The 23,191-nt window shown below is 37.5% G+C and overlaps 1 protein-coding gene across 3 annotated transcripts in view; it reads left to right on the top strand.

Moving 5' to 3' along the window:
- Nucleotides 1-19,633, top strand: part of LOC131057704 (uncharacterized) — a 197,224-nt gene extending 177,591 nt beyond the window's left edge. For all 3 annotated transcript variants that reach the window (XM_059212544.1, XM_057991854.2, XM_057991853.2), the window contains one exon: nt 19,169-19,633. In XM_059212544.1, coding sequence (XP_059068527.1) covers nt 19,169-19,255 — 87 coding nt within the window. In that variant the 3' untranslated portion in view covers nt 19,256-19,633. The remainder of the gene's footprint in view (nt 1-19,168) is intronic.
- The last annotated feature ends 3,558 nt before the right edge of the window (nt 19,634-23,191 follow it).

Genomic DNA, 23,191 nt, shown 5'->3' with positions numbered 1-23,191 from the left:
AAAATGATTTCCATACCTTCTCTTGAGTACTTAACTCTAAGACCTTCGAAAATGATGAAAGAAGATTGGATTTTGCTAGACAAGGTTTAGATTGTAGTCTTCCCTTGGATGAATTATGCCTCCATTAGTCTTCAAAAGAGCTCTACCTTCCACTAGCTTCTTTAAAATCAGGAAATTCGCCTTCAAATACCTTCCAAAATCTGGAAATTATCCTTCAATCTAGCAAGAAATTCGCCTCTCCAATTTGCTCCTCAATTTTGCACTTAGAAGGATGAATGAATGATTTGAAACTTAAAGCAATATTCCCCCATTATATAGAGCGCTCACCCTAATCAACCATGAGGCCGACCTAGCAAATAAGCCTTAAAATAAAATTAAAAAAAACCACTAAGAAGAAGGCCAACTTGACAAATAAAGGCAAATAACAAATATTGAGCACCCAACTTAATTTTTTCATTTTCAAATTAATTTCAATGCCTCCAAGGGAAATTTTTTATTTATTTCAAGGCCTAAAAATTAATTTATTAAATTGTCAATGCCTTAATAAATGCGAATTTAATTTATCCTTTCCAAAGGCTTTGAAGTTAGCAATTTTGGGGGATTTGAGGAACATCAATGATTGATCAAGGCCTCAATGAAGATTGACAAAAATTTTGCCCTGGACCCTTAGCAAGGGTTAGGAGCGATTTTCCAAATTAGGCCTTAAATATCCTATTTTTGCAAATCCAAAATATCACCAAGGCACTCCAAATGCCATCTTTTACTGGAATTTGGGTTTGATTTCACTTGAATTTTGGAAGAAAAGGGCATTTAGGATTTTTTCACCCTGGACCCTCAGCAAGGGTCAGGAGCGATTTTTCAATTTTGACTAAAAATCTTCATTTTTCAAACTTGAAACTCCTTCACTACGCAAGACCATGTTCATTTCTCTTTTCAATATGCCTTTGAGACTTCATTTCAATCAAACCAAGCCAGAAAAGCCTCCTTCCAAGTTTTTCGCCCTGGACCCTCAGCAAGGGTCAGGAGCGAATTTTGCAATCTAGACTCAAAATGTTTCATTTTTCACCTTGAAACCTCTTTGACATTCCAATTCAACCAAGACTAAGCAAAAAACATCTCCCACAAGATTTTCGCCCTGGACCCTCAGCAAGGGTCAGGAGCAATTTGAGTTTTTTGAGCAAATTCTTTCATTCTTTTAGCTCCAAATTATTTCAAAGGCATAACACACATGTCTTTCTCCCATCCAAGTCATAAAAACCAAAATGCAATCTTGAAATGCAAGGAAAATAGGAGGATTTGAATATTTCGCCCTGGACCCTCAGCAAGGGTCAGGAGCGAATTTCCCTTTGGGCATCAAAATTTGCATCTTTAGCCATCCAACCCAACTTCAAGGCAATTCAAATGTCATTTCACACCCATGCCTAAGCTTGGCCTTGCTCAAATTTTGGAGGAAAAGATAGGTTTTAGGATTTTCGCCCTGGACCTTCAGCAAGGGTCAGGAGCGAATTTCCTTTTCTAGGCTTGGTTCTTCCTTTTTCAAACTCAAAATCACCTCAATTTGACCAAACAAGGCAAGAAATGTCTTCTACGAAGATTTTCGCCCTGGACCCTTAGCAAGGGTCAGGAGCGAAATTTTGGTTTTAGGCAAAATCCTTTATTCTTTTAAGTTAAAACTTCTCCGGAGGGTAAAGGGAGATATCCTCGTTTCATCTGTGTCCAAAACTTGACTTTTTTCATTGCAAGATGAGAGCTACTCAAAATTTCACCCTGGACCCTCACCAAGGGTCAGGAGCGATTTTACCTTTGTTGCCCAAAATTCATCATCTTTAATGCTTTCCAACCTTTCAAAGGCAATAAGAATGTCCAAGCTTCCCTCCAAGGTACCCTGCACATCACAATTTAGCCAAAATTAGTGAAAAATAAGCTCCAATAAGATTTTCGCTTTGGACCCTCAGCAAGGGTCAGGAGCGAAATTCACAATCTAGGCTAAACTGCTCAATCTCTTAGTTTCAAACCACTTCACAGGGTGAGGTAAGATCATTTTCAAGGCCAGGAACAAGGTTTCAAGCTCAAACAAGGTGGCAAATGAAGTTTATAATGAATTTCGCTTTGGACCCTCAGCAAGGGTCAGGAGCGAAATTCCTAATCTTGGCCAAAATCCATCATTTTTTCAAGGTTTTCAAACAATTCCAAAGTCCAAACAAAATGCCTTGTAAGTCAAAATTTGGTCAAATAAGGCAAGAAATGAGTCCTAGATTGATTTTTGCCCTGGACCCTGTGGAAGGGTCAGGGGCGAGATTCGCTTTGGACCTCCTGAGAGGGTCAGAAGCGAAATTCGCTTTGGACCCTCAGGAAGGATCAGGAGCGAAATTTGACCTTTTGACCTTCTATCTTTCTTCTTTCTTATACTTTAAGTTATATTCCATATATATACTTTCAGGATGTTTGAGAGTGGTTTCAGACCTCCAGGAGCTATATTGCAAAATCTAGTTTTTGGAGGATTTTCAGTTTTCCAGACTTAGTCAAATTTCAGGATCAGGACATTCCAGACTTAGCCAAATTTCAAGACATTCCAGACTTCATCACTCACCAACTTGACCTCACTCAAGCAGAACCTGCTATCCAGGTGATCCCCTTGGCGACACTCAAAATGCAAAGGCTAACAAACAACCCTAAAAGACCTAGAAAACAAACCCTAGAAAGCAAAAAGTAGGGGTCCCCATTTGCAATGGGGCGATGTGTGACATGGTCACAACAGTTTGTAGTTAGAACTTGAAGATCTTCATCTATATTCTTTTGTTTGATTCCTTTCTTATTTTCCCTTGGTTCCTCTTGGAGACAGTCAGCCTTTAGCCTATCGAATTTTGGAAAGTTATCCCTTGCACTGATGCCTTGGATGAACGTTTCCCAGATACTAGGCAAGCCATCTAAAGCAATGAGGGTTAATTCTTTGCTTTGGATCTCATATCCAAGGGTTGCTAGTTCATCCCTTAAGGTAGATATCCACATGAAGTAGGCATTTGACTGATTCTCCTTTTATCATGGTTTTATAATTTATCTCTCTTTTTAGAGCCAAGGTTCTACTGGCATTGGATATCTCAAAAGCGTCTTCAAGTGCTTTGAACATGTTGAAGGCTGATTCGTGCTTCTTTATAATGGGCATAATATTGTTCTTTACCCCATCAACTATTATTTTGTTAGCTTTATCATTTCCTTCTCTCCAAATTGCTTGATCAGGTTCAGTCTCAAGTTCTTTGGTTTGAGTCTTTACAAATGATTTGTTGTAAAATGTGGATCGAAGAATAATGACAGTGATTCTGGAAGACTGATTGCTGTAAGTAATTGATCATCTCCACCATTGAATCCGGTTTCTTTTATATACAAGAGGAAAGGTTGCCTACGTAGGGACATGTCCATACGTGGCAGTTGCCACGTGAGGCAACCGTTCATAACAATATGTTTGTTAATGTTTAATTTGCCGAACTACATGCTCCATTAGTTTATTATAATGCGATCAATAATCACATGGGATCGTGCCCACTGTGATTACATTACAGTACATACTGCAATGTAATCACAGTGGCACGATAGATATCATGCTCACTGTGATAATCATCGCAGTGTATATGATGTTATTGTCCATCTACATATCGGGACTATGTGTTAATATATCACTCTCCAGAATGACTTTCAAGCATCGAATTAATAACAACATATATATATAACAGTTGATTTGTCATCAGTTAGATTCACGAGGGCTATATCTTAACACTCCCTCTTAGCAAGAGTGGATCTAAGTAATTTTCTTGGGAGCATATTCTGTCATGACTTCCGACACAATTCGGGACAACAATTAATGTAGTCTTGTCATGACAATAAACTCAATATCATGATATCCGGCTCAGTCTGGGACAATCACTTAAGAAGTCAATCATGAGATGATCACATACTTTAGGATCAAGATATCTGGCACAGTCCGGGACAACAACTTAATGTAGTCAATCTTGACACTTGGTCAACTATTGTCAAGATCGTCACCTTGAAATAGTAACCTTAACCATAAGAAGATCGTCATCTTCTTTGAACATAGTTAGAATATTGCAATATACATTTTATTTATTTATTCATGAACAAATTACACATGGTAGGAATTTCATCCTAATAATCTCAATTATAATCTAGTCATACCAAGTTTACTTTTGAAGTATTCTATCTTCAATCTTGTAAGTGGCTTGGTGAAGATGTCAGCATTTTGTTCTTTAGTACTGGTGTACACTAGTTTTATGACGTTTCGATCTACCATGTCTCTTATGTAGTGATAAGGGATCTCAATATGTTTGGATCAATTGTGAAAAACTGGATTTACTGAGAGCTTGATACAGCTCTGATTATCACAGTGAATTATGGTAGAATTCAAAGTTTTTCCAAATAATCCAAATAATAACTTTCTTAGCCATGCCGCTTCACGAGCTCCCATGGAGGCTGCCATATATTCTGCTTCAGTGGAGCTTTGTGCAACTGCTGACTGTTTTCTACTGAACCAAGATATCATAGCAGAACCAAGACTGAAGCAACACCCTGTAGTACTTTTATGATCAGTGGTACTTCCGGCCCAATCAGAATCAAAATATCCTTCAAGTTGAATCTCAGCATTTTCATACTATAAGCCAAGTCCGATTGTGCCTCATAAATATCTTAGAATGTGTTTAGCAGCCATTAGATGTATCTTCTTAGGTTCACACATGAAGTGACTTAATACATTTGTAGCATAGCAGATATCAGGACGAGTATTTACCAAATACATGAGTGAACCGACGATTTGTCTGTAGAGTGTGGGATCTGTAGGTTCTAAATCTTTTGCCTCAATTTTTAGCTTGTGCAAATTAGTTTCCATTGGTGTAGCTAATGGCTTACACTCCATCATCCCAAATCTAGTTAGGATATGTGTGGTGTACTTTTCTTGATTTAGGAAGATATAGTTTTTCTTCTGCCATACTTCTAATCCCAGATGTAGAAGCCCTAGATCCTTCATATTGAATTCTGCTGCCAGATCTTGTTTACATTTCACAATGAGATTATCCTCTCCCGTTATCAAAAGATCGTCCACATAAAGGACCAATATAATCATATTGCCATTTGAAACCTTGAAGTAGATGTTGGGATCTGCTAGGTTCTTGGAGTACCATAGTTTGGAGAGATAGTTGTCTATCCTTGCATACCAGGCCCTAGGTGCTTGTTTTAGCCCATAGAGAGCTTTCTTCAGTTTACAAACATAGCAATTTTTATCAAGTATGGTGAATCCTTCTAGTTGTTCTATATATACTTCTTCAATTGAACCATTTAGGAAGGCAGTCTTTACACCCATTTGGTGAATTTTCTGTCCTTTGGATGCTGCAATTGCAATGATTGTTCTTACTGACGTATACCGGGCAATTGGGGCAAATGTCTCTTCATAATCAATTCCTGCTTTCTGAGAGAAACCCCTGGCCACAAAGCGAGCTTTATGTTTTTCAATGCTGCCATCAGATGCATATTTGATCTTGAATAACCACTTGGATGAGACAACTGATTTGTCTTTTGGTCTAGGCACTATATCCCAAACATCATTCTTTAGTATGGATTGATATTCTTCAATCATAGCATCTTTCCAAGCATGTTTTGATAGAGCTTCTCTAACATTTGTTGGTTCAGAATTTGTAAGTTCGGTTAGAAGTGTAGCATAACATTTTAGAGTTCTTGTTCTCTTATTTTCTTTGGAAATTTCATTTGGTTCTACATTATTCTCTTCAATCATTTTCCTTGCCCATAGAGGTCTTTTCTTGTTATTGAGTGTTTCAATATTTTCATCAACTAGAGGTTCAAAAGCTCTTATGATGTCATCCCTCTCAGTGACTGAAGGTTCGGAATTTTCTATGATATTCTCCCTCTCAATCTCAGTTATGTGATCTTCTTCTTCTTCAATAATGTTATCATCCTCAGGTTCTTTTAGTGTAGTGTTTTCTTCAAACTCTACATCTCTACTTATCTCAACAGATTTTTTCCCTGGAATGTAAATGCGATATCCTTTAGTATTTTCACTATAGCCAATGAAGATACCTCTTTTTCCGGATGGTTCTAGTTTCATCCTCTTTTCTTTAGGAACATGTATATACACTGGACAGCCAAATATCCTTAAATGACTTAAGTCTGGTTTGTTCCCTGTAAAAGCTTCTTCTGGAGTTATGTTTTCTAGAACTGAGTGCGGACATCTGTTTTGAATGTAGATTGCTGTATTTGAAGCTTCTGCCCAAAATGAAGTGTGTAAATTTTGGTCATGCATCATGGCTTTTGCTGCTTCAATTATGGTTTTGTTCTTTCTTTCTGCTACTCCATTCTGTTGTGGATTATATGGTACAGTATACTCCCTCTTAATTCCAACAGAATTACAAAAGTCTTTGAAGTTGTTAGATGTATATTCTCCTCCATTGTCGAATCTTAACACCTTAATTTTCTTCCCTGACTGGTTTTCTACTAGTGCCTTGAATTCTTTGAACTTAGATAGTACTTCATTTGAGTCTTTGCACTTTAGAAAATATATCCATGTTTTTCGAGAGTAGTCGTCAACAAAGATTATGTAGTATAAAGATCTAGTTAGGGATGGTGTTGACATGGGACCGCATAGGTCTGAGTGAATTAATTCTAAAATAAATTTTGATTTGTGCTCGCTTGAAGGAAAAGAAACTTTCACATTCTTTCCCAAGGCACATCCTTTGCAAATGCCTGTGTGTTCAGATTTTAGTTGGGGTAGTGTTGACGTGTATTTTGTACACTGCCTAACACAGAATAAAATACCCAAGGGTACCTTATCCTCTCTTGAATAAAGCCTCTGATTGCTGAAGATGTCGCGAAAAAGGATCAATCAGGATGACTCCAAGGTTCTTTGATGTAGGGTCTCTACGTGTGGATAAGCACCAGTGGTCGTTGTGAATGCTGTTTCATCAAGGGGCCTTACGTTTCCGAATTTGCAAGAACAGAATTTCTTAATACTAATGAATTCCAAAAAAAATCAAGAGGTAGGGTTTAGCAAGAGACAGATTCTAATCTAATCCTAAGAATGACTCCAATGTAGGCTAGACTTGGTAGGATTCAACCAATCTCAATATTGCCAAGGAATTACAACTCTACTGAGATTGATGCGATCTTCTAAGGTGATTATTGATTTTTAAATCATCAAGAATCATAGATACTACCATGAAGGTACATATCAATAGTTCAATAATGATTGGAGGTTTAAGCAATCCAAATATCTCCAGTTGACCACACAAGGCGTCCTTACAATCAGTAAGAAGCTAGTGGTTTGGAATGTGAATCTCACCAAAGATCAAGCCCAACACTTAGTCTCTCAAACTTAAATACTATTTCGACTGAGAATGATTCAAGAAAGTAAACAACCATGAAGATAGCCACAAGAATTGCAATAAAACACCATAACTTCAATATTTTATTGATCTCAAAGCCAACATAGACAACAATTGCTTGAAATTCTTTCTTCAATGCTCAATCTTGCTACAAAATAACTTTCTTCTCTCAAAAGCTCTAATCTTCTAACTTCTAATTACTAATCATCTAATCTCTAATTACAAAATGAAAATGAGTGAGGGTATTTATAGCATCCTCAATTACAATGAACGGCCCAGATCAAAAGAAGATCAATGGCTGAAATTTTGACACCTAAACCCTAATTAGGGTTTATTACAAAAAGTCCCCTTTTTATTGAACAATATTAAATGCATAGCCAAATATTTAATTGGCACAAAAATCTAGGAAACATAGACCAATGATAATTAAGGTGCCACATCATCTATAACAACCTTTCTTCTAGAACCTTATTCCCTTTCCAATGTTCTTTCTTAGCATATGCAACGAATCTAGACACAATTCCTTCAATTTCGGCAATAGGAATCTCGGGAAGATTCCTCATTCGTTCCTCCAAGTGGATGACCTGATCGAAAGCCTTCAGAAGAGCCGCATCCCATCCAGGTTCAAGTTCTTTGATTTTCTCAATCAGGAGCATAGTAGCAAACATTTGATCCCGTTGCTCATCTGTGATAACATTCTTATCTTTGCAAAAGATAACCTTGACCCTTTCTTCCAACTCTTGAAGATCCACATCTGTCTCAACCTCGATCCTTCTGCCAAGAATAGTACATAATACCTCAAATACCTTGTCTTGAATCGGATGGATGACTTCTTCAACTTGATTGCATTTGGTGCTGATGTCTTCGAAAGGAACTTCCTTCATCTGAAGTAGGGTTGACCATTGGAGTAAATTATGAACTCCTCCATCCATTACCCTTTCTTGTGCTAGGATCTTCCTTGGTGTTTGCCTAATTACTTGTAGAACAGGAATGATAACATCTCTAGTATGGGCAAGGGCGGCCACTGTTATCATTAGGTTGTGGATGATCTCAAGAACCTGAATAGCTCTGTGAATTGTCTGCATCATTCTTGTTGCAAATTCAATGGCAACTGTATGGGATTTGTCAATCCAAGAGCTCATAAGCTGGACCAAGCTCTTGACTCTCTCTGCCTCACCAATTGATTCAAGAGGAAGTGCTTGCATAGGAGACACTGTTGGATCTTGACGTCCCAAAGGCTGATTGAAATGGCTAAAGTAGCCTCTCCATGCACCGACCTCTCTCTCAAGCTTTCTATTTTTCTCCATTTCTTCTCTAAGCTTGTCTTTTAGTGCCTCAAATGAATCGGTTGCCTCATCCAATGTTTGCTCAGCAGTGAGTGGACCAAGCTCAAATGTTTCTACATCATATTCTTCTGCGAGGATTTCACCTTCATACTTGTCCACTGCTGGTGTAGCTATTTGCAATTTCCTGGATCCAGTTTCATCTTTGATCATCTTGGACATCTTAGTGGCCTTCCTTTTCTCTGTTACTTCCTGAGAATTCCCTACAAGACTCTCCAAGTCAATCACATTATCTTCGTCCTCGATCACAATCACCCTTGTGAGTCTCTCCTTCAACCAATCTGGAATGGCAGATCTCGTCTCTCTAACTTGTATCTCTTTAGGCAATGTTTCTTTTTCTCGGAGAGGAGATGTCACTTCGTCATCATTCTTGTCTTCATGTAGCTCATTGACTTGGGGAGATTGACTTGATGAACGTTGAGGTGCCTGTCCTTCTTCGTGTTTATCATTCTGTACCATTGACTCCATAGATTCCTCCACTTCAAGTGTCCTTTTCTCGTCTTACAACTTGACTTGTCCTTTTTTCGTGTCGAGAAGATGTACCGGATGAGCGATCTTGATTGGCCTCTTGCTTCTTCTTGGAGGATTCCTTTTTCTCAAGTCTCTCTTTCCTCTTCGAGCCTCTAGGATGAGGATTGCCTTCACTTGCGCTTCGAAGGTTGCCTTCGCTTTTGTTTCTGGGATGAGGATTGCCTTCACTTACACTTGCTCCTCCTTCCCCTGGTCTTTCCTCCAAAGTAAAAGTCATAGATATGTTTTGTTCTCTCAACTTTTGTTGCACATCAACCCATCTGCGAGTACAAGACAAAACTGGAGCCATCAAAGCATCTAGATCCAAAACCTCAGGCTCGTTCCAATCTATCCTCACTGCTTTGTTTTCTCGGTCATAAGATGATTGGAGATGTCTGCCACTGTCCTGAGCTTGATCGGCCACTCTGTAGACTTTGCATCTCCTGATGAAATCTAAAGGCAATCTGGAATGCATCTTTCTTTTTACTTCAAAATCATCTGAGAGATTCATCCAAAAGTCCTCTACCTGAAATTCATGCTTGTACTTTCTACCAACTGTCTCCTCTATATACCCATAAGGATCAAAACTCTCTCTCAAGGCAAAGAATGAAAATGAATATAAGGCCAACTCCCTCTCTGCATCATCCATGGCTAGACCATTAGGACATACCTCAATTGAATTTCCTAGTATGATAGGCACAGGAATTCCATTTCCATGCCTGTGTCTGAATGCCTTCGCATAAGCTGCCAACTGCCTAGTCACCTCAAGTAGCACTATCCTGTCTGTCGGATATCTCGGCAACATATAGGGAGGTGAAGGACATCCATGAACTCTAATATATGTAAACTTCTGGAATTGGATGAACCAAGCACCATACCTCTTTACAAGTTCTTGTGCATCTTGAGATAGCCGATTGTGAATCCCGCCTTGCAATGTCCTGGTGATGTTCATCGTGAAGGTATCATTGACTAGCTTGTAGTCACTTCCAGGTGGATGATGCAAATGGACGTAAGAATCACAAACTCTGACTTCCCCGGGTCCTCTTCCGATCACTCCTCTGTGAGGTAGTCCTGCATATTCAAAACTCCTGATCAAGGCATATATGATGTACGAGCTCATGTGGAATGACTTGGTAGCCTTCAGTCTTCTTAACTGCACGTCCAAGCAATGGCTAATCATTCTAGCCCAATGAATTGTTCCTTTTCCTTGAACTATCACTTGGATGAAGTACAACATCCACTTCTCGAAATAGAAGGCTTGAGGAGCCCCTGTAAGTCGGTTGAGCAAAGTTATCAAATCTTTGTACTCCTCCTGGAAGTCGATCCTATGTGGTGTGTTGGGAATCTTGCTCAGGCGAGGACGACTCTTGAGTAACCAATTCTTATTGATGATGCTCAAGCAAGTGTCTGGATCATCTTCATACATAGACTTGGCTCCTTCTAGGCTTTTGTAAATCATATCTCTATGCTCTGGAAGATGGAGAGCTTCACTTATAGCCTCCTCTGAAAGGTAAGCCAAAGTGTTTCCTTCCTCAGACACGATCGATCTTGATTGTGGGTCATAATGGCGAGCACACTCGATCGTCAATTCATGGCATTGGACTGCTGGAGGGGAACCAGCCGCCTTGATGATACCACTTTCAATTATTCTCTTTGCAACAGGTGATGGCTTTCCAATGTAAGGGATCTCTCGAAACTTCTTCACACTGAAGTTTCCCAAGTTGGTATCTCCAATGTTGCTCCACTTTGACACGATCTTGGTCTCCAATTCTTCATTCTTTTGATCTTCCTTCATGAGCGCTGGACGACTAGTGGATGCTCCTGCCTTCGGGGTCGCCATCTTGATACCTACATAACATTTCATAATGAGCAATATACCTTGCAACGTAGAAATATAGACTAGAAAGGAAGATTGAAGCTTTTAATTTAGGAAACTTCATGATAAATCATTGAATTATCATTTCCTAAATAACTACGCAATTTTCAAAACTTGAAGCTCAAAATTCAAAACTTCAAAATTGAGATGAGGATAATCTCGCCATACCTCCACTTGAGAATTAACTCTAGAAAACGATGCAAGAATAAGGTGAATTTGCTAGGTAAAAAAAATGTAGATTAAGACTCCCTTTAGCAAAATGCGCCTCTCCTTCATCAACTTCACCACCTCTAGCCTTCAATAAAATTCGCTCCAATTTAGACCAGATTTCGCATCTTTTAATGCTTCATCAACTTCACCACCTCTAGCCTTCAATAAAATGCGCTCTATCTTTCATTTTTAATTTAATGATAATTAATTTCAAATGCCTCAATAAAAAAAAAACGATTTTTTAAGGCTTAAATTAATTATTAAATATCAACGCTCCCTTATTAAATGTCAATTTAATAAAAAAAATATTTCAAGGTTTTAGCGAATTTGGCATTTAATGCGAGTTGTTTGAAGTAAGTGCTCAAGCGTGGGAAAATAATGGTCATCAATAACATCGCTCTGGTCCTTTGGAGAGGGACAGGAGCGCCCACACACTTTAGATCTTGCACTTCTCGTTTTTATGTTCAAAACCTCACCTTTGGCGTCTAAGATGTCCTTTTTATCTGGAACTTCGAGTTTAATTCATTTGATCTTTGGAAGGAACTAGCTTTAAAGCATTTTCGCCCTTGTCCCTTGGTGAGGGACAGGAGCGATCCACCTATTGTCCTTGGTCTTCATTTTCCAAATTGCCAAGTCATGATGTGAGGTAGGCAATCAATGATCTTCATTGTTCGTTCTATGCATGTTTAACTCGCCTTCTCAAGACAAAATGAGCTCCTCCAAGGATTATCGCCCTGGTCCTCCAGTGAAGGACAGGAGCGATTTTTGTTTTTGAGCCTAGGATTGTTGATTCTTGGGGCAATTCTTTGTCCATCGTTTTTCAAAAGGCATTTCCCATCTTGTATCACCTTGTCTTGGCGTGGCTTTGGAGGAAAATTGTTGATTTTATAGAAATCGCCCTGGTCCTCTAGTGAAGGACAGGAGCGATTTTCGGTTTATTGCACAAATTCATGATCACATCAACTTCCAATGACCCTCGAGGCATAAAACATCATTCCTTATTCCATCTTGAGTCTTGGAAACGAAAGTAGCATTCCAAAATGTTAGGCTATTGGGCATATTTGAAGATTTTGCTCTGGTTCCTTGGTGAGGGACAGGAGCGCCCTAGCCATTTTCATCAAATTTCGTGGTCTTTGCAACTTCATTCTTCCTTGAAACACTTTTAAATATCATTCCAATCTTGTGCCTTGGTCTGGATTCGTCCAAATTTGGAAGGGGAGGCTGGATAATGTGTTTTTCACCCTGGTCCCTTGGTGAGGGACAGGAGCGCCTTGGCAATTATGAGCATACTTATGCTTTGCTAACATTCAAAATTATCTTCAATGGATTGATTACGCCCTCCTTTATTCATCTCAAACATGAAACTTGCTTTTTCTTCGCCAGATATTTGCCTTGTTAGAAAATCGCCTTGGTTCCTTGTTGAGGGACATGAGCCTCCTTTGAAAATCGCCCTGGTCCCTTGGAGAGGGACAAGAGCGATTTTGTCACTTAGGTTGGTTTTCTTCATTGTGGCCCACTCAAGTTATATTCAACGGACAGAGCACACTTACCTTGGCTTCTTCGAATCGTAAAATCACTTAAATCTTGCAAGGAAAATGCAAAATTGGAATTCAAGCTTCGGTCCTTCAGAGAGGGACTGGAGCGCCTTTTGTCCTCAAGGCCAAATCCTTTCGCTTTTCACTTCAAATTTCCTTTGTTGGGGAAAATATCATCTTTTTACATGCCATGAATAAGAGCCCAAGTCCAGGAAAGGTCCAAAAGGGTGTGTGCAAGGAAAATCGCTCTGGTCCCTTGGTAAGGGACAGGAGCGAATTCATCTTGCTGGACAAATTGTTCAACCTTTCATTGCCTTTGACTAAGTCTGGATGTTCTATCATGTTTATTTCCTCCTTCATTGTGTCCTTAACGCTTCAATTTGATGAACCAAGGCCAAAAATGACCAAAATAAATCATTTCGCCCTGGTCCTTCAGTGGAGGACAGGAGCGATTTTGCCTTAATCCTTCAAATTTCATCATTTTCGAGTCTTCAAAATCTTCAATTTACGTCCAATTATATCTCCTGCCGACCCTGCACAAAACAATTAAAGGAAGTTAGAGACAAATATGCATTAAATAACATTTTCGCCTTGGTCCCTGGGAGAGGGACAGGGGCGATTTCACCTTCTCTTGCTAAAATATCCATAACCTCAATCTTCAATCACTTCACCAAGCAGGGTTAGGTCATATTCAAGGCCAGGATCGGTTATCTTGCTTCCAAAAATTTAGTCAAAATTTACCTAGACAAGAATACACAAAAATGCTAACACTTAGACAAAATTTGAATTTACCCCAAAAAAACCCTGATTAGAAGAGATCTATCTGACCTTCCTGACAGGCTTACCCCACTATCTCAATCCCAATCCTCGGGAGGATACTTAACAAACTTCAAAATTTGACTGGACTTGGCCTTAAAAGCATAACACTCAAAAAAAATCCCCCAGGGTTTAGCCCTAGTCCAAACAGACCTCACTCACTCAAAACCCTAAAAGCAGAGAGAAGAACAGGCAAAACCGAAGCAAAAAAGAGGGGGTCCCCATTCCAATGGGGCGATGTGTGAAATGGTCACAACAGGTAGTCCTGAACTAATCTTATTTATGTTGGATAGAGCACTATATCTTAGGTGTCCTAATCTTTTGTGCCATAATTCATTATTATTTGAAACTTCAAGATTTAGTGCTTCCTTTTGATCACTGCATAGTTTGTACAGGCTACCATCTCTTGAACCTACTGTTATGGTATTTTTGATATTTGTGTTTTTAGGCCAGAGTAGAACTTTATCTTCATTGAAGGTAACCCGATATCCTTGATCAGCTAGGCCTAAGATTGAAACTAGATTTCTTTTTATTCCAGGTACAAACAAAACATCTTTTAATTTTAGAGATACTCCATTTCTTAGTTTGATAGTACAGGTCCCAATTCCTTTCACAGGATATGTGGAGTTATCTCCAATAGTGACCTCTTCACTTGAATGCCCGTTAAGTGTTTCAAACTGATTTCGGAATCCAATTATATGTCTTGATGCTCCACTATCTATGATCCAAGTGTTTTTATTTGTATTTATTTCGCTTGATAGGGCTAAGAAGAAAAGTGAGTTTTCTCCTTTGACTTCGGCTAGAGTAGCTTGTGTTTTCTTCCTTTCTGGACAATTCTTGTGAGTGTGCCCATACTTGTCACATTTGTAACACTGAATTTTAGATATATCTCTTTTCTGATGGTTTTTATTTCCTCTCTTCCGTTTGGAGAATTTTTTCTTTTTGTTGAAGGTATTTGTATTGAGTGCTTGGATTTCTCCTTCTTTATTTGGCCCTAATCCCCTTGAGATTAGTCGAGATTCCTCTTGAATGCACTCATTTTTAAGTTGTTCAAATTTGGGTAAGGGAGGTGTTTTGCTAATACATTGAATGTAGGATTCCCATGAAATTGGTAATCCTCTTAGGGCTATGAGAGAGATTTCTTGATCATCTACCTCATTTCCAATAGTTTGTAATTGGTCTTTTACTTCAGATATCCTTGAAAAGTATGTAGATATTGTATCATCTTTATTCATCTTTATGTTTAAAAGTTGTTGTTTCAAGGTTAACATGCTGCTTGCATTGTTAACTTCATATGTATCTTTAATGGTTTTAAATACTTCATATGCTTTAGGCAGTCTGGCTATAGATGGAAGAATATGATCTTTGACTGAGTCAATAATTATTTTCTTTGCTTTATTATTACGCCTTTTCCAGGTAGATTTCTCTGGTTCATCGTTTGGCATGTCTGGATTTTCTTCTATGTAATACTCTAATTCTAGTTCTTCAAGAATGGCAATGATTCGTATCTTCCAAGAAACGAAGTTTGAGGCTCCTTCGAGTCTATCTTCCACTCTCATATTACTTGACATTTTGAATATTTTCTTAGTCGGATATAGCCTCTGCGTATATAGCCTTTGCGTCTATATGTTATTTACTTCCGATAATTGCTTATGAGTAATATGGCTGTCTAATTAATTCTCTAATAACTTGGCTCTGATACCATGTTGTAAAATGTGGATCGAAGAATAATGACAGCGATTCTGGAATACTGACTGCCGTAAGTAATTGATCGTCTCCACCATTGAATCCGGTTTTTTTTATATACAAGAGGAAAGGTTGTCTACGTAGGGACATGTCCATACGTGGCAGTTGCCACGTGAGGCAACCGTTCATAACAATATGTTTGTTAATGTTTAATTTGCCGAACTACATGCTTCGTTAGTTTAGTATAATGCGATCAATAATCACATGTTATCGTGCCCACTGTGATTACATTACAGTGCATACTGCAATGTAATCACAGTGGCACGATAGATATTGTGCTCACTGTGATAATCATCGCAGTGTATACGATGTTACTGTCCATCTGCATATCGGGTTTGTGTGTTAATATATCACTCTCCAGAATGACTTTCAGGCATCGAATTAATAACCACATATATATATATAACAGTCGATTTGCCATCAGTTAGATTCACGAGGGCTATATCTTAACATGATTCAACTTTGTTATCTTTTAGAATCATTTGAATTCTGAATTTCCATGCGGAGAAGTCTTCACCTCCTGCAAGTCTGTCTTCAAATCTAATAGCGCTAGCCATTGATAGGATTGTGATGTTGAATATATACTTGATTTGAATTTTACGTAAAATTGAACAGCCTCAGGTTCGATTTAACTATAGCTCTGATACCATGTAAATGATGTTCAATTTACATTCAATATGCAAGTTATATTCTATTATCTAATTTGGTTGTATTTATTATTGCCTTATTGTATATATCTAACTATCTTCTTGTTTGTGGCAGATGAGAGGAGCATTTAATATTTTCTATGTCCTATCTCACGAATGCCACTCAATATAAGTATATAACAAATGGGGCACGGTCAAGCAATGCCTTGATCGGTCATGACCGATCAAGACATTCCTTGATCGTGCCTTTTTGTTTATACTAACAAATGCATGTTCAACGTAAATGCCAATCGGTGTGGGAGTAGTATCATAACCGATGTCTATCGATGTTTGCTTAATGCTAACAGCCAATAGTTATCGGTGTGTTAGCCTTGACAACCGATAACTATCGGTGACCTTTATATTGCCACCTGATATATCATATGCATCCCGATATATTATATGTATCCCGATATAATATATGCAACCCGATATATATTAATCGGTGTTTTCATTAATCATTTAGTTATCATTATTTATGTTAATCGATACACATCTAAATATAAGATTTATTAGATCGATGAACATGAGCAAAATACATAGTATGATTATCAATAGGTTGTTTATATGCAAATGTAGAATGGCTATCAAAGATGAATTAATTGCTTGAAGGTTTTTATCATAGTTATCGATATGATAAATGATTGAATGAGAGACTTCATTTATCTCTCATTCAATCATTTATCTTACCGAAGCTATCATGCATTAACAGACTTTTGTCGGATGTCTCATGCAACTCCTTCAGATGCTTCCAAATTTCCGACGCTGACTGGCCAGAAGGAATTTGAGGTAGCTGGTCATCTATGACAAAAAGTTTGAGAAGCATGACAGCTTCCCTATTGCGATCATCAAATTTGTCTTGATCGGCTCCAGCTGCAGAAGGACGAGATTCTTTTCCCAAGACAAGATCATCTAGGCGGCAATATTCGAAGATTGTTAGCATGCGCTGCTTCCAAGTGTTATAATTTTTGTCGTTGAATTGCTGACTGCCTTCCAACATCAAGTTGGTCAATGATGCCATCTTGCACGTTTCCCAATGCACAAAAAACGAAAATCAAAGAAGAGGTGATAGCACGGAATACAAAGCACAAACCCCAATGCAGAAAATAGAGGTAGATACATGTACAAACTACAAAAAACAGATGAAGTATGACTGACACGAATTTGAAGAAAAAAATCCAGCGGACATAGAAAAAACCGACGAAGACCCAGAAGAGCTCAAAAAACCTGCAAGGAATCTTAGATTTGAATGCAAATCTGACGGCTCAAAAATTGAGGCACAGAAAATGATGCACCCAAAAAAATCGGAGAGTAGCCCAGTTCAGATCTCGAAAAACCCAGAAGGAATCTGGTGTCAAATTTCCAAAGGCAGCAAAAACGGAGGGTTTTCGGCAAAACCCTAGCCGCAGGTCTGAATTAGAAGAAAATCTGCAGAAATCAGGTTGCTTGGGTGACAAAACAAAATCATGTGACGTGATTATTTAATTTGTAGACGAAAATATCCAAGAAACACGAACTGGAGCCGTCAAGAAATATTTTCGTCGCCTAAAACACAATCCCGTCACTAAGAAAACCGACGAAAATGCCAAAGTTTTTTTTTTTCTTTCGCCGAAAATATTTACGGGTTGCAGAGATGAAGCCGCGAAATCGCGTTAGAGGCCGACACGAATTTAATAACCATGAAAAAGGACGCAGAAGCAGATGCTGCAAATGGCGGGAAGTCACGTGGGAGGTCAGACAGGGGTTCAACGCCGCAAAACCACAAAAAAACACCAAGAAAACTTTGAAAATGCAGAAATTTTTTTGAAAAGATTTGTGATGAATTTTTTGTTACGGCTCTGATACCATATTACGGAATCGCAATTGGTAAAAAATGATTGTTATATTAATTAACAAATGAGCAAATACACTCAATATAAAGATTTACACAATGTACATAAAAGCGAGAGAAACTGCGAATAAGATCAGAAAGATCTTTTTAGAAATATTTACATAATATTACATAATTGAGCATTAAATAATAAAGTATTATTCTAATAATAGACAGACAGTTGTTGCTTTGGGATATAACGATCTTTGTTAATTTTAATCAACAAATATTTCAGGGGATTTTTGAGTTGGCTCAGGTTTCATGATAACATTTCCCATTTGGCATTCACATTAATCTGAACATCTTGGAAGGGCATTTGTTACAATAAAGGGTTTCAAATCATCAGGCTTATATTTGGTATATTATGAGGCCTAATGTACATTTTCAATATTACTACTTTGAATTTCCTATGTTTCCATAATGCTTCCTACATAATTTTGATCTCATTTTGAGTTGTTGCTTTGAGGTAAAATGATCTTTTTTCTGTTGTATACTAATGCTATTGGACAAGAAACTTAATCTTTGGTGTATGGAGGTGCTGGTATATTCAATGCATTCATAACAAGAGCAGAAAATGAAAATTCATCTATTTGGACCAAAGTTAGTTCATTGTGCCCCCGAGGCAGTAGGAAGTGCTTTACAACTGTTTTTAGGATTTTTTAAATTGCATGAAAATTGTCAAAGCAATTTCTAGTGGACTGAGAGTTCAACAGATAGACCTCCTGATTTACAAACATTATTGAATGTAATAGGTTCAATGCAACTTTGTGTGCACGATCATTATTTCACAGTACAATTCACTGATGACTGAACCTTTTGAACCCCATTGTTTATGTTGTTCTCATCTCCAATACTGACAAGCAAATGAGTAGTGATGCCTAGAGTATGAGCATTGATTTTTTTGTTCTTTCTGAAATTTCCAATACAAATCTTTTGTCCACATGGGCACCTGAACCGGACACCATACAACCTTTTTTACCTACCTTATACATTTTCTATATCAAGCTGTCTCGTTTGGTCAAAATTGAGAGATATAAAATTCACATACATCCCCTAGCCCTTCAATTAGTAGCTTTGTATGATAGGAATTCAAAGTCTAGGTGTTACATCAAGCAAATATAGATATTCATTTGAGCAAATTTTTGTAGAGATGATTATTTATATGTTCTGTTGTGGCAGGGTGACATCAATGGAAGTGGCTTGGGCCTTGTTTCTTGGTGGGCTGATGATGGAAATGAGGAAGTTGAAGAGGATGCAGACAATTAGAAGCTTTTAGTTTGTATGGTTGTTTTACGTCTTTCCATTGTCTTTTGGAAAAAGTGAAACAAAGCTCTAAATTTTTTCATTGGAATTTAGATTCCCAGTTTTATTCTCATGTCAGACTCTACTGCTATTATTTTTGTATCTTAAAAAATTTCATGAAAGAACAATTTGAATTGGTACTCTAGGTTAGTGCAGTGGTTTTGATTGATCCAACCAAATTGGTCTTTCTTCCAATATTTCTATGGGAAATAATTTTCTTACCTATTTTGTTCACAATTAGATTGTTGCCTCGAGGCCTTCTTGTAGCATTGATGGTGGTATTGTTGATTAGCTGAGTGGGATATAGATGATTTTAATGTGTCAAGATAAACATTATACCATTGTTGGTGCACTTTTTTTGTTATTAACTAAGTTTATACCTTGAGTTAGTTAGATGCAAAGATATCAATATAAAATTTACTCATAATATTGTCATCTTTGGTCTTTGTTTTTGGTATGGATCAATCCTCTCGGCTTTTCAAAGACCATTGCTATATTTTTGTTATTCTTATTCATTCCATTTGGAGATCTAATTAAACGATATATGCATTAGCCTAAATTAATAAATAATAATTAAAAAATATTATTGATGTCCACGTGAAAGTTAAACAACTCAATTTGAAGATCCAATCAAATGAATTTTGCATGGGATGATTTGCTTGTTATGTATGTTGGGCCGAATGAATAAATAAATATTATTAATCTTAGTGGTAACTGTTGCTTGAAATGAGCACAAACCATGACAATGAGAAGCGTCGGCCAACTTCAACAACCAAGCAATCTCTAGTGAAGGTTGGCTCCGATGTAGTCTATTCTAGCTCTAGCCTATATTGATAGAAAGTGGGAAAACTCTTGAAAGACAACTGAAATGCACAAGAACACAATGTACAAATAATTTAGAATCGTAAAATCATCTCATATCGCAAAGTGATTGTGATTGAGTGCAATATCTAGGGGTACAACTGATATAAGTGTTATTTTCCTGTTACTATATGTTGTAATGTGTTTCCAGTTGATGTTAGTTCTGTTGCAACAGTTGGACAACAGCAATAGAGTGCTATCAAACCTGCAATCTGCCTTGTCACATCTTCCAGAGGTATATCTAATGTTTGACATTTGAATGCTTGTAAACAATATCTAGAAACACCCAATCATCAGCTACACTAAAACCACCACTTAAACACTTAACACACACCCAAACACATCAAAATGAGACTTTAGGTTGATCAGGTATAAGTCTGAAACTAAATATAATTGTTGCTGGTTCTCCTAGGACAACAACAACAAATTGCATAGAACTCAACAAAACATCACTTCTCCACCGTGAAAACCGTCAGGAACAACAAACAACACTAAGGTGCTCAAAACAAAGGGAAGTTGACTCCCAAATTGGAGCAATGCAACTTCAAACTTCCCATGTCGATCAGGTATAAGTATGAAACTAAATATAATTGTTGCTGGTTCTCCTAGGACAACAACAACAAATTGCATAGAACTCAACAAAACATCACTTCTTGATCTAGGAGGATATGCTCAAATTGGGATGCCCACGTGAAATCCCGAGAAAATCTCCTACAACAAACATTTTATTTGATCAAAAATTAGTTGGGAGAATCGAACCCCAACCTCTCATCTCCAACTTTTCCTCTCAGCCAATACACAACATGATGCACTCTATTCTAAAAGGGGCATTTGTTTTATTTAAAGTATGTTGGGGCCGATATCTGGGGTTCAAGTGGTTCGAACTCCTGACCCCAACGTTTCACATTCTTCTCCCTACCATTGAACCGCCTGCGTATTTCGGGATAAAAAGGAAAAATAATTTATTTAAAGAAGCCCGTTGAGATAAGGACGAGATTGGAGAGCTTGGGTCAAGCCAAAACTCCCCCAAAATTAAACATAAAATAAAAATTATAAACCCGAAAATATTATATGGAGATATTTTAGACGGGTTAAGGCTATTCTTGACAAATTAACAAGATTCAAATGTTATTTAAGGGGTATTTTTAAATATTACATGTTGTATGGATGATTTTTAAAATCACTTGGTTTTAAGCCAAATTGGGCAAGCATGGTGTATAAAAAGAGGGATAAGTGGGGAGTTTGAGTCAGTAGTGATTTGTGAGAGAAGTTTTTATGAAGTTTGAGTGTTCATCTCTATGCAAGTTGGAAGGATAATGTCTTATTGTTGCATTTGAAGGAGGACTTTGTATTCATTGTAATCAGGAGACTTGTAACTTGTCCAAGTTGAAGACCTTGTAACTGTTGTTGGAGCATAATCAAGGATCGGTCACTCTATTGGAGAGGGGCCTGAAGACGTAGCCATATTGGTGAACTTCGTTATCAAGTCGTGTTCTTGTCTTCTCTCTTCTTTGTCTCTTTTTTAATTCATCGCTTTATTATTGTTATGATCATTTAAGCATTTCAATTACGTTTTTAAGACCTTCAATTTAATAGTTGTGGTAGTTAATCATACACGTGCAACAGCCATAGATCCTAACATCAGATCACTTCTCCATTGTGAAAACCGTCAAGAACAACAAACAACACTAAGGTGCTCGAAACAAAGGGAAATTGACTCCCAAAATGGAGCAATGCAACTTCAGACTTCCCATGTCGCTTTCACAAAATGTATGTCTTGGTTATGGAGTAGTCTTGCCCACAAACTTCTAACTCCCTTAAAACTGTATGGCATGTAATTAACTTTAGCCGCAACACTTAAAAAATAAGTTAAATGATTTATAATGCCCAACAATGAAAACTCCAGAATGGTATGTGGCTAGCTTGGAATAACTTAAAAGAATTTCTATAACACTAGGAAAGAAATGTCAAAATCTTGCAATTCAAAACATAGCAAAAAACTTCATTTTGAAAAATGATATGGAAAATACTTCACTTGTAGGCTAGTTGTGGCCTTTGTTTAAAACCACTCAACCTAGTTAGGGGGCTTTTCATCCTCAAAACCAAATTATTTAAGAGGGTTTGGAAGAACATAGGTTCTCTTAGTACATAAACAGATATCAATTCATGTCTAACCCTTCGAATGAGCTCTCAATTTCGTTTTATACATTCTAGAGGAAAAAATATAATAATAAAAAATAACAATTCTCAATTTCTTGCACAGTCTTTTTTTTTTTAATAAATAATAATCCATCATGGAAAAAGACCCCCTTGTGCCTGGGTGCTCCCTTTAAAATACATTTAAAAAATAATAATTATAGAAGTTGTCTTTTTAATATTTTCACTTTTGAGACGATTAAAGTAATAATTATTTAATAATTTAATATAATACCCAATTTGCAAAAAGTATCAAAATGGCAAAAATATGAATTTTTGACAATACCAACGTGACATTGAAGTTTTAGGATGATGATTTGAAGCAACTAAGTGATTGCCTAAAAATAACATGCTTCTCCAAGAATTTTGGAAAGTTCTCAAAAGATTGAAAGCAAATTTGAAAACATCAAGAGGTTCACCAATTCCAATTGAACTAATTGCCATGAACAACCTCTAATAGATTAATCTTGTGCTCTCCAAGAACTCTAGAGTTCTCCCTTACCAATTAACCTACGAGAAAACTTGAAAAATAGCCTAATTGATCACAAGCTAGTCGTGCTCGAAAAGGGGATACTATCCTCCCTCCCCAGAGATGCTTGTGCTCAAGCAATTACAAGTCTAGTTGTTTCAAAATTTGCTCTCTTCCAAGTAGTATCCTCCATAGGAAAATTCTTCTTAATTTAATATCCTTTGATGTTCCTCTTTCTCAATATGAACTCTATAAAATTAATCATTGTTTTAGGAACCAAGATGAGTTATGTTCTCCATCCAAAGAAGGTAACTCTAAAGAGGCAACCACATTGCATGCAAGTGCCTTCTTGAGGTGTGAACATGGAGAACATT

The sequence above is a fragment of the Cryptomeria japonica genome, chromosome 10 (genome assembly GCF_030272615.1).
Source record: "Cryptomeria japonica chromosome 10, Sugi_1.0, whole genome shotgun sequence".
Classification (NCBI taxonomy): domain Eukaryota; kingdom Viridiplantae; phylum Streptophyta; class Pinopsida; order Cupressales; family Cupressaceae; genus Cryptomeria; species Cryptomeria japonica.
Note: the sequence above shows the minus strand (reverse complement) of the source record. Positions and strands in the feature narration are given on the sequence as shown.